We start from the raw sequence: 12313 nt of genomic DNA on the forward strand, positions 1-12313 counted from the left end.
GAAAGTTCAAAAGAACAGCATTAATCTGAAATATAAAGCTTTTGTAACAATAAACACTACCGTTCAAAAGTTTGGGATCAGTAAGAATTTTTATTAAATTTTTTGGGGGAAATAAATAAAAGAAATCAATACTTTTATTCATCAAGGATGAATTAAATTTATCAAAAGTTACAATAAAGACATTTATAATGTTACAAAGGATTCTATTTCAAATACATGCTGTTCTTTTGAACTTTCCATTCATCAAAGAATCCTGGAAAAAATGTTTTACAATGTTTTCAACATTGATATGATAATAATTAAAAATGTTTCTTGAGCATCAAATAGTTATATTATACTGATTTCTGAAGGATCATGTGACACTGAAGACTGGAGTAATGATGCTGAAAATCAGCTTTGATCACAGGAATAAATTACATTTTAAAATAGATTAAAATAGAAAAGTTATTTTAAATTGTCATAATATTTAACAATATTACTGTTTTTGTTGTTGTTGTTGTATTTTTAATCAAATAAATGCAGCCTTGGTGAGCAGAAGAGACTTTTAAAAACAACCGATCCAAAACTTTTGACCGATAGTGTAACTGTAAGAACTCAGATCCATAATCTACAGTCTGGTGTTAGTTTATTAGATCATTAAATGTGAGATTAAGTCTTGCATATCAAGAATTATATGCAAGTGCCATAGTTGACATGTATGAGGTCAAATCTGTGTAGCATAAACCATAAAACACATTTAGTCAGAATCTCTATTAAGTGATCTCTATTAAAACTAATATGTATAGATTAATGACAGAGACTGAACTCGTTCAAAAATGAGCACAGTATATGTGTTTATTATTTAATAGAGCACAAAATGAGGAAAGATACAAAATGTACAAACGTGATGAAACAAAATGTGAATACATGATGATTGATCACAGGTCGTCAAACATTTTTATGCTGTTAAAGCACAAGATCAACAAGTGCTTTCCAATGAGAAACCTTTAGACTGAGGAAACGTAAACTGATCATTGAATCCAGAACACAGAAATAAATATATACATATATTTCCACAGGAAATAAAGCACATATATATAGTACTTACACATATAATTACTAAATATGTGCAGAAACATATAAACATCCAATTGAGAAAATGTACTCTGATAAAAATGGTACAAATTATATTGGCTCATATTTTAATAACTTATTACTTGTTATTTAGAGGCAAAATTCAGCAAATTAAAAATTGTAATAATTTTTTTGTAGTTAATCGATATTAATTATTTTAATCTATTGACAGTCCTAAAAACATTGTTTTTTAGTAAAGATTTGTAGGACTTTGTTTTCAACAGAATGGGAATTTTAGGTTATATATAAAAATAAAAAAGCACATTAAGTAATATAATTAAGACAATTATAATTAAGAAAATATTTTAATTTTTTCTCATTTGGAAAATTCAAAGCAACAAATGAGGAAAACAACAAAAAAAGCTTTTCCATCTTTGGACTGAACGGGTCTAAGAACGGAAAGAAATTGTTATGGTTTTATTTCCACTTGAGATTGGTTCGACACGATTACAAACCGTTCTCAAGCCAAACTGAGTCAACAACTGACACATTGTTTATTTGTAAAGAGCTCTGTTATCAGCACCACAGTGGAAAATTAAATCATACTGTATTTGTACCGGCTAGAACGGTCAAGCAAAGTGAATGGTTTGGCCCAACGGTAGAAAAGCAGCTAAAGTGATTCATTCTAAAAGAAATGCAAAAATGTCAAGATTAGAGATGGAAGTAAAGGTAAAAGTATAACGAAGATGTTGTGTAGTTGAATGCTCATGGAAAAGAGTCTTTAAAGGTCTTTAGATGTTTCTGGGTCTTCATAAAAGGTCCCGGTCGTCGTTCCACCGGTGAGGAACTGTGAAGGTGAAGCTTCTGGAGAGTGATTTTGTTCTTCTCTGTGAAGGGAGCCGCTCACTGACAAATCACAGGCTTCTGAAGGGGACGGACATTAGGGAGAGGGAGTGGAGACCAGAGCCTGAGACAGTACATGTTCTGACGAGGTACTAGATTTCTCACAGTTGATCTTCTTGTAGCCTGTGCAGAGAGATAAACGGAGGTGCTTCAATTAAATTTAAAGAACACTATCAATACACACACACACACACACAAACACGCACGCACACACACACACGCGCGCACACACACACACACACACACACACACACACACACACACACACACACACACACACAACAGAATTCTTATAGGTTGATCATTTTAGAGAATAAAAACATGACAGAACTGATAAAACAGCAACAGGTTCACACACACTGCACTCTTCTTCAGTGTACCGCCACACACAGACACGTATGTAGAACATTTGCACTTATGATAGGAATTATATCTCACAACAGGTCATTAGTACTTACAACGTTTGAGTTTCTTCCAGAGTTTCCAAAGTACAAACAGTCCAAACAGTGCGATCAGTCCAACAATCAGTAAAACAGTAACTGGGATAATATATGAAGCATCTGATGCAGATTCTAGAACACACAGAGAAACATAATGAATAATATGGTCGAAAACACCAAACAACAACAACAAAACAAACCTAAAAACAAAAACAGAAAAAAGTGAAGCCGTTCTCATTGTCAGTGTTTAGCCCCTAAAATAAGTTAAATGTAAGGGTAGAAAAATGAACCATGTTTAAACTTACTGTTCCTCTTGATCTGATCCTCAGTCAGAATCTTCTGGATTGTCTCAGTCAAACTCTTGTGCTCGACCACACAGCTGTACTGGTCCTTCTTCCATTTGTTAGGAAGGACATACAGGGTAACAGTCTTCTGGAAGGTCCCGTCCTCATTTGGTAGTGTGTCTCCAGACTCCACCAAGTTACTAGAATCACTCATAGCTTGTCCATTCTTCCTCCACAAGATGCTTGTGTTTCTGAAGAGAAAGCCTGTGACGTGACACTCCACATAATCTTCAAGGTTCTTCTGCAGCAGAGACACTTTAGGAGGATCTAGAAGTAAACACAGAACAGGGAACAAAACTGAGAACGGAGAAAGAAACACACACACTTTCTACTTATCACAGTTTAACATTCTCTAAAGTTGACCTGCATAGATTTATCAAGCTGTCTGTTAAAACATGGTTTATCTGGATCTGCACATGCAAGAAATAAATGATCATCTGTCTGTCCTGGTAACTCTGGTACTGTACCTGCTTTCTTAAAAGTAGCTTTAGGCGAATGTAAGATCTCCTTCAGCCAGTAAACACACTCATGTTCAAAGTATTGTTTAATGTTTTCAAGCTGTGTTCTGTCATTATTCGGTATCGGTGCATCCCTACTTCATATGTATATAAATGATCTACTTGGTGAACAAAGTAAATTTCTAAACAACAAAGTACCTATTATCCTGTTAGCATCTTTACTGAACTTCAAGAGCTCCTTCAGCCAGTAAACACACTCATGATTGTAGTAATGTTTCAGAAATTCAAGCAGTGCTCTGTCATTATTCCACTTCAGCGCTGTGAGAAATGCCCGTTGTACAGATGCGATGTATCTGTTCTCCTTCAGGTCCAGTGAGATGAAATCTTCTCCATCATAACCGTACTGTTCAAACCCATGAGAGTCTCCAGTCTCATTATCCCACTCACAGCCATACATCCTCTGATACGTATGAACTCCTGAAAGAGATAGAGAGGGATATTATTTTTTTAAAGGAATAGTTCACTTCAGATCAATTTACTCGCCCTGAAGTTGTTTCAAACCTGTATGAATTTCTTCATACTGACCTGCTGAACACAGAAGATGATATTTTGAGAATGTTGGTAACCAAACAGTTAATGGACCCTATTGACTTCCATTGTAGGAATTTTTACCATTAATTTCTCCCATAGATATTTCAAAAACGTTTTCTTTAAAGGGTTACTTCAACCAAAAATGAAAATTCTGTCAATCAATTCAATCGATCGATTAAAAAGATATTAATTAATCGCACATTTTGCTGTATAATTAATCGCACCTACCATTAAAGGTTTTAATATATTTTTATGTTGTAATAGATTCACATTGAATCTCCAAAATATTGTAGAAACAACATTAAGAAAGTATTCTTATGCTGCGTTCACACCAAACGCGAATAGAGCATAAAATTAGCGTCTATTGTCTACTAGTGTCTATCTAGCGTCTACTTGGACGCTTGAACATTTTGAATCCTTTCGCGCGTCCAAAGCGAAAAGGACGTGCATAAAAAGCAAGCGTTTGAAGCGGAATTGACGCGCGTCCGAGGCGAAATCCGCTTCTTGTTGGAGGGTCAAGTGCTAGGCGGTTGTCTGTCTGTGCTAGCAGCTGTGCCTGTGTGACGGCCGCTTTCAGCAGCAGACAAGTGTTTTTATAACTGGTGTCGCGAGCTACCGGTAACACGCATCGGAGCGAGGATCACCCTCATCCTCACCCACCTAATCAATCATTTATTTTTGTTTGGATGATAAATGGAGCCAGCCTCCAAAAGTAATTAACCTGTCCTGTGATTTTTCTCTCTCACACAACACTGTCCAGACACAAACTGTTCTTATACACTAAAGTATGTTGGTTGTCTTTACATTAGAATAATAATGTTTCATATAATCTAGATTTAAATATGGAATAAATAGCATTCAATACAAAATAAATTTTTTATGTGATAAAAGATTTGCTTTGTTGTACATTAGAACCACACCAGGCATTTAGTCTTATTACAAAATAATTTATTGAGGCCGAACATATAAAATAACATTATAAACTGAAAAGTGGGCCTGCCCCCGTTTATCACTTCACCACGTGACAGCAGCAAGCAGGCTCCTGATTGGTTAACGCGGCGCGAACTGACGCCAAAGTTAAAAAATTTCAACTCGAGCGTCAAACGTGAATTTGCGTCAAACCCCGTGAATGCACCAAATAAAATCACTCGTGCGTACACACCAAACTGTAACAAGTATATTTTAAATATTTGTTTAATGGCATCTTTTTGCAAAAGCACTATGAATGAGGGCCAGTCTCACTGATGCCAGTACTGATGTCTCTATAATTAAATGGATTTGTTCTCAATTTTAGCCATAAAACCACTGGAGTCATATGAATTAGCTTAAATTCATGATGTCTTTACTACCTTTCTGGGGTTTGCAAGTTGTAGTTTTTTAGACTGTCAACAGAGGTACAGAAATCTCTGAGATTTCAACAAAAATATCTTCATTTGTGTTCCGAAGATGAGCAAAAGGGATTGAAACGACATGGCACCCCCATGTCGTTTCAATTAGAGACCTGCACGGGACACAATGTTCAGTCCCGTTCCCGCCCGTTCCCGCAAAGATTTGTAATTTTTAGTCCTGCTCCCGCCCGTGATCTGTGATATTATGTCCCGCTCCCGCCCGCAAGCAGCAGGATGGATATGAGGACAGTTATGCACATGCTGCACGCACAGACCCCGCCAATACAATGCATGACCCAAAAAGAACTGGTCCATGCGATGCGTGCAGCGCGTGCATAACGGTCCTGAGTGCAGGGCAGGCTGTATACCGGGTGGTCGATAAGATTAAGATTAAGTAAAGCGAAGATATGCTGTTCTGAAAGGATGTGATATTGAACATGTTATTGTTATTTAAGGAACGTGATATTGAATGACCGACCGCTCCCGTTCAAATTACACCAGAGTTACCGACTGCTACCGTGTTTTAGTCGGAAATTGAATCCCGCGGCGCAAAATATGCAGACCTCTAGTTTCAATCCCAATCAAGTAATTAATGACAAGTTTTTATTTGAAGCAACAACAAAAAAAGGATTTGAAAATCGAAAAAAATTAGGCATCGCGAACAGCAAAATCAAATCAATATGGAGAAACATAAAAGTACTCATTTAAAAATTGATTATATAGCCTACAGTATATGTATAAAAACTATATATTTTAAGTTTATTGCAAAATATGCATATATATACGTATTCAAATCTTTCAGTATTTTAAGAGCATAGAGATCGACTCAATTATTCATTAGCATTTCTTCATGGGAGTGGGCGGAGCTAAAGAGATCGTTTGGTGCGTTTTGCTTGAATGGACTTGAGTTTTCTGTACAGCATCATGGGTAATGTTGTTTTTCACCACGGTCTGGCGGCTTCAGCAGAAGCAAATACCAGTAAAAACAAACTCGTAGCTCACAGTCAGGTTGTCTTTAAAGTTATCATTAAAAATCTATTTCACTATGGAGAAAATGAATGGAGTTTTTACTTCCAGAACCAGACTGTTGTGCTCTATATACATTGTTATTGACGACGGTCATTATCATGGAATAACTGACCTTAGAATGTCATGACTGACCAATCAGAATCAAGCATTTCAGAGAGCTGTGTAATAATGTATTTTTACTCACCCTGTGACTGAGTGAATGTCTCCATTAGAACATGAATGTTGTTTCTGTAGATCTGCTGTAGTTCTTCTCTGATCTCAGTGTATTTCTTCCACTGGTCTTTAGATGCAAACTCCTTCATCCAGTCCTGTTTGAGAATCAGCTTCTTTGTGATACTGTCATAATAATCGATCTGTTGTCCATCCAGTGTAGTTACAGCAGAAAACTCTGGAGTTCCTGCAGCCGTCTGGCCAGTGTAAGCGGCCATGAAGGTGTGCAACTCTGAAAAATATTGAACACACATTCAACAACTCAACAACAGTTCTCAAACTGGTAAATAAATATTTAAAAACATTTACACATATCTTCTGTGGCAGTCTCAGGACCAAAACATTTTTCGTCTAATCATGCACTCGGTCCGAATGCAATGATACAATGTCCTACAATATTGTTGTTTAAAGTCATGTGCCTTGCCATCTTTAATTGCCCTCCATTTGTTCTTATTCCAGAAGCCGTATTACTCGGATATACGACACAATAGGGAAGAAAAGACTAGCGCAACTTCAGTTTCATGCCAAATTTCATGTAAATCAACACTTTAGCACATATCTATCTTTCACAGAACCATGGCACATCTAGACCTGCACAGGAAGCATTTTCTTTAATTTAAAATTAAAATGTGCATAACTTTAGTCATTCTTATAGGACTATTCTCAGTTTTGTTATAGTTTTGCCATTAAAATTGACCTGCCTGCAGGAAATAAACACACATCAATGGAAAATACTGAAATTATTTCAGTGTAGCTTCAACAAAACAAAATCCTGCTTTTCAGTTCACGACGGAAACGGCAAGCACTAAATCTGTTACCTAGTTCTAGCCTGGTTATTATAAGAAAAATGTTTGAGAAAAGATCAGATTAAAAACATGTCATGATTTTCTGTCAGTTCAACTCACGGAAGTAGCCTAGATGAAGGACTTATGAAGTAAGAATTAATCGGTTAAATTACTTTACGAAATTATTCTCACCTGAGTAAACTAAAGGTATGAAGATGTAGAAAATGATGAACAACTTCATTATGGATGAAAATCCATGTATTTGAGACACAATTCTTTGTGTAGTCGTCGAAGAGCGCTGTAAATACTCTTTAGCATTTGCTACATCTGAGTCAACAGGTAAAACCGGTTACTGAACTGACGTCACTGCAGCTCTAGAGGAACCGTCTCAATACGGAAGTGTAGGGAGGAAACTTTTACTCACAGGTTGTCGCTTCGCTCAGTAGCATGTTTTTCCTGTTGATTCATATGTAGCAAAGGCTAAAGTGTTTTACAGCGCTCTTTGACGACTACAAATAAAGAAGTGCGGGTCAAATACATTAATTTTAATCCATAATGAAGAAGTTCATCATTTTCTTCATCTTCATACCTTCGGTTTACTCAGGTGAGAATCATTTCGTAAAGTCATTTAAATGTCATGCAAGGCCTTCAACTACTTCCGTGTGTTAAACTGACAGAAAATCATGAGTATTAAAAGTATTAATCATGAATATTAAAAGTAAGCCAAGAATTTCAGTGGGATTAGTGTCTCAAATTTAAATAATATTCATTTGGATACTCAAATTAGTAATTTGATTTATGACACTGTATATGGTGTTGAATCATGTTTTTGATAGCTTTATGTCTTGTGTTGTTTGTTCAATGTTTTTTCAGAGATACACAGGTTTATCACCACATACACTGGAATAAATGGAAAGACGGCTGCAGGAACTCCAGAGTTTTCTGCTGTAACGACACTGGATGGACATCAGATGGATTATTATGACAGTATCATAAAGAAGATGATTCCCAGACAGGACTGGATGGAGGACTTTAAATATAAATACATGTGGGGAAAAGATACTGAGATCAGAGAACAAGTACAGCAGATCTACAGAAACAACATTCATGTTCTAATGAAGCGATTCAATCAGACACATGGTGAGAGAAAATGCTAATTTTACATTTTACATTTTGTACATGTACATGATACATTTTAAAGGGGTCCAATTATGCTTTTCCACTTTTTCAACTTTGTGTAATGTTGCTGTTTGAGCATAAAAAAGATCTGCAGGGTTACAAAGCTCAAAGTCCCTCCAAAGGGAGATATTTATTTAACAGAATCCACTTTTCAAGAACTACAACAAACGGTTAATTTGGACTACAACGTGATTTCTCCAGATCTTATGAAGTCATAATGTTAATCATTTAAATAATTCCCGCCCACTGAATACGCAAAAAAGAGGACAAGGCCTGGTCTGGATGAGCTGTGCTAGAGAAGACAATGTTGACTCTATGTCAAAGAGACAGTGTTTTCCACAACATTTCCAAAACTAATTTGTTTGACCTTTCTAAGGCTGACGAACTTAGTGTGTAACATTTATTTTAAACACTGTTCCTGAACATTAAAACTCAAACGTTTATCTGTGCGCTGCACATTTTATGGAGAACAGCTTGTTTTCTGACGCTTTTGTAAGATGGTTCACCACTCCTGAGGAAAATTAACCCTGGTTTTGTGATCGATTACTGTTTGTATTACCTTAGTTTTCCAACAAATTTCACAATTAAATGGTGGATAACATCGTATCTATAATGAATAAGAAAATACAAAAAACATACCACTCTGAAACATCCTGTGAAATCCATGCTTGCAAAGTCAGTGCATGAAATCCGTTCTGCATGATCATTTTGTTCGTAACTATTATCAGGGTCTGAATATGGCTTGAATTGGTTTGAAATTGATGCCATCCTCAATATTTACATTAGAGAAGAACTTGCAGTTATGGAGGAGCGGGACATTTCCTGAACACGCACTAAAGCGCTGCCAATCACAACACATTTCTTATTTCGGAAGGAGAGACTCGAAAAAACGACACGTTCAACCAGACTGGGGAGAGAGGAGCTGTAATAATGTTTTTTGAGCAATCAAGCATGAAAACAAAATCAAGACTTCATAAAAGGGCATGATAGGACCCCTTTAAATGTCAAAGATTAACTTGTGCATTAAAGGATTAGTTCACTTTCAAAAAAAATGTTGCTGATAATTTACTCACCCCGATGTCATCCAAGATACTCATGTCTTTCTTTCTTCAGTCAAAAAGAAATGAAGGTTTTTGAGGAAAACATTCCAGGATTTTTCTACACTGAATGGACTTCAATGGCAACCATCTATCCCAATGTTCAAAAGAAGGATCAAATGTCCGTCTCAATGCAGCTTCAAAGTCTCGACACGATCCCATTCGAGAAATAGGGTCTATCTAGTGAAACGATCGGTCATTTAAAAAAAGAAATATATATATATATAATGTTTAACCACAAATGCCTGTCTTGTACTTCTCTGAGATGTGCCACACATTACGTCATCACGTTCACGTCATCTATCGAAGTTATTTGTCTGTGTACTCCGGTTCAAAAAGGTAGGGTGTATAGGGTGTGAAAAGGTAGGGATCTCATTTTCTCCTCCAACTTCAAAATCGTCCGACATCTTTGTTTTCATTTATTACTATTTATTTTATTAATTTTTAATTCCGTGACCTTTCCAACGTGATGACGTAATAATCCATCTCAGAGATGTACAAGATGGGCATTTGTGGTTAAAAAGTGTATATATTTTTTGTTTTTAGTAAATGACCGATGGTTTAACTGGATCAGACCCTATTTCTCGACTGGGATCGTGTCGAGACTTTGAAGCTGCATTGAGACGGACATTTGAACCTTCTTTTGCACATTGGGATAGATGGTTGCCATTGGAGAAAAATCCTGGAATGTTTTCCTCAAAAACCTAAATTTCTTTTCGACTGAAGAAAGAAAGACATGAACATCTTGGAGGACATTCAGCAAAACATTTTTGAAAGTGAACTACTCCTCTAAACAAAAAGAGCAAATGTTGTATTTTTTTCTTCAGGAGTTCATACGTATCAGAGGGTTTATGGCTGTGTTTGGGATGATGTGACTGGAGAATCACATGGGTTTGATCGGTACACTTATGATGGACAGGAATTCATCACGCTGCGTCTGAGGAAACGCAGATACACTGCACACGTACCACAGGCAATACCCACAGTGGAGAAGTGGAATAATGACAGCGAACAGTTTACATTGCTGAAGCGATACTACAATCATGAGTGTGTTTACTGGATGACGTATTTCTTGGAGTTAAGGAAAGGGGTTTTCAAGAGAAGAGGTACCATTTTCTATTATAATGAGTCATGGTGTTTCACTTTCTTCATCAAAACAAAAACTTAGCACAGTTTATGTTTAAGTTAATCATATGGATAAATGTAAGTAATTATCTGTAACCTTCTTTTTTTATGGTTTTGTTTTTTAATATACTTACTACAATGTTTCTCCTATCTTTACCACATTTGGCTAATAGGATTGTACAATTACACTAGGAACATTGATCAAATAGGTTTCTATCATTAAGAAATTGATCAAATAGATGAAGTCAATATCACACATTAACAAGTTGAAAGGGATAGTTGAGCCAAAAAATGAAAAACATGCTTGCAGTCAGGATAACAAGGGGAACACGAAACACCTGTAGAAACAATCAAGGAACAAATCAATTAAGATGAAAAACTACAACTATGGCACATAAAACAGGAAGTGAAACAAAAGTAACAAAGACTAACACAGAGATCATGACACTATTATAATTTTGTATTCGTATTTTAAATGAGGTTTTCTTGTTATATTTTCTGTTTGAGTTTTAGTAATTTTGTATTAGTTTTTATTTATAATTTAGGTTTAATTTTTTTAGCTCAGTTTTAGTTTAGTGCTTTAACCTATTTCAGATAGTTTCTAATTAACTTGTAAGTTTCATCATATTTATATTTAATTTGATTTTAGCTGTATTTCAATAAAACAAATAGTTAATGATAATAATCCTGGATCTAACCAATAACTTGTTATTTTTAGTATTGATTATTATTTATTTAATCATTCAGTTGTTTCTAATATTGCTGTTTCTGTATATTGTGTTTTCAAATGGTGTTTTGTTTTTATTTTTAAGAACCTACAAAAGACTACAAACTGGTGTGTGTGGTGGTAGTCCTGGTTATTTGTGCTTTAATGGCAATGAAGTCAGTAAGTATGTTTATTTGTCTCTCTACTCTTATTTCTCATTCAAGTGTTTTCATCAGATGATGGGAATGTCCTCAGCAATCACACAAGCATTCATACGTTTTACTCACATTTTAATATGTTTGGTAGATTAGATTAGATACTCGATTCTGATTGGCTGCAGGGTGTCCATTAAAAAGTGATGTAGGACACCTAGTAAAGGATTTCTAAAACCGTTAGATTTCGATTGTAAAACTAATTAAAATATAAACTAATGTTTTAAAAATGTGTTATTTGGCAAGTGAACTCGGCGTCGTCCATTAATACCTGACCTTCCAAGCTACATTCATATGATTAATATCGCATTTCTGGAAATCCGTTTCAGTCTGAACGCTCTGATCGCATTTCGAATGGTTTGTGTGACTTTCTCACGCCACGTAAAATGTAAACATTAGACGTTGTTATAGGAAACATCGCTGAAGAAACAAGGTTGTGTTGTTGCAAAGTGCCGGACAAGCAGAAAATGACAATATAACGGAGACGTGTTTTGAATCCGACGGAGACGACAACTGTGTTTCTGCTGCCTCATAGTCCAGCGCGCGGTTACACAAAGTCATGTTGTAAATAAGACAACATCTGCATTGCAAACCACTCCATATTGCGATTGCTGTTGTATTTGCCGTATTTATTTATTTATTGCCATAGAGACCGATGCAGATATTCTGGCATGGACACACAAATCGGATCTGAACAGTTGCGATGCACAGTGTGAACGTCAATAATTTTAGATCAGATTCCAATTGGATACACAAATAATCAGATTTGGACTGACAGTGTGAATGTAGCCTA

At 35.9% G+C, this 12313-nt stretch overlaps 2 protein-coding genes across 6 annotated transcripts in view; one reads left to right on the plus strand and one right to left on the minus strand.

The window, feature by feature from the left end:
- Positions 1 to 806: 806 nt before the first annotated feature.
- LOC306988677 (major histocompatibility complex class I-related gene protein-like) lies at positions 807 to 7868 on the minus strand. 4 transcript variants are annotated; one of them, XM_079593792.1, is made up of 6 exons: positions 7626 to 7868; positions 6391 to 6648; positions 3397 to 3675; positions 2702 to 3007; positions 2415 to 2528; positions 807 to 2079 (listed from the first exon to the last, which is right to left on the minus strand). In XM_079593792.1, the coding sequence occupies exons 2-6, from the start codon at positions 6632 to 6634 to the stop codon at positions 1994 to 1996; spliced, it is 1029 nt and encodes a 342-aa protein (XP_079449918.1). In that variant the 5' UTR covers positions 6635 to 6648; positions 7626 to 7868; the 3' UTR covers positions 807 to 1993. The 4 variants fall into 4 exon arrangements, with proteins under 4 accessions (XP_079449918.1, XP_079449919.1, XP_079449917.1 ...); XM_079593793.1 differs by having other exon boundaries at positions 7322 to 7801; XM_079593791.1 differs by having other exon boundaries at positions 7394 to 7645.
- The window catches only part of LOC306988678 (class I histocompatibility antigen, F10 alpha chain-like), a 6428-nt gene continuing 1686 nt past the window's right edge, over positions 7572 to 12313 (plus strand). Inside the window, exons 1-4 of one of the 2 annotated variants that reach the window (XM_079593795.1) lie at positions 7572 to 7805; positions 8075 to 8341; positions 10305 to 10583; positions 11415 to 11488. In XM_079593795.1, the coding sequence (XP_079449921.1) occupies positions 7757 to 7805; positions 8075 to 8341; positions 10305 to 10583; positions 11415 to 11488 (669 nt within the window). In that variant the 5' untranslated portion in view covers positions 7572 to 7756. The remainder of the gene's footprint in view (positions 7806 to 8074; positions 8342 to 10304; positions 10584 to 11414; positions 11489 to 12313) is intronic. The other variant, XM_079593796.1, reaches the window with a different exon arrangement.

This window comes from Phoxinus phoxinus (assembly GCF_949152265.1).
Source record: "Phoxinus phoxinus genome assembly, chromosome: 20".
In the NCBI taxonomy this organism is placed as follows: Eukaryota; Metazoa; Chordata; class Actinopteri; order Cypriniformes; family Leuciscidae; genus Phoxinus; species Phoxinus phoxinus.

What these genes read in the sequence shown, in the direction of transcription:
- LOC306988677 (XM_079593791.1), bottom strand. Translation starts at nt 7,442, where the DNA reads ATGAAGTTGTTCATCATTTTCTACATCTTCATACCTTTAGTTTACTCA. An exon ending in AGATGCTAACAGGATAATAG is followed by an intron (nt 3,008 to 3,396) that starts GTACTTTGTTGT and finishes GTTTACTTCTAG; the next exon opens with ATCCTCCTAAAGTGTCTCTG. An exon ending in CTGGAAGAAACTCAAACGTT is followed by an intron (nt 2,080 to 2,414) that starts GTAAGTACTAAT and finishes CTCTCTGCACAG; the next exon opens with GCTACAAGAAGATCAACTGT.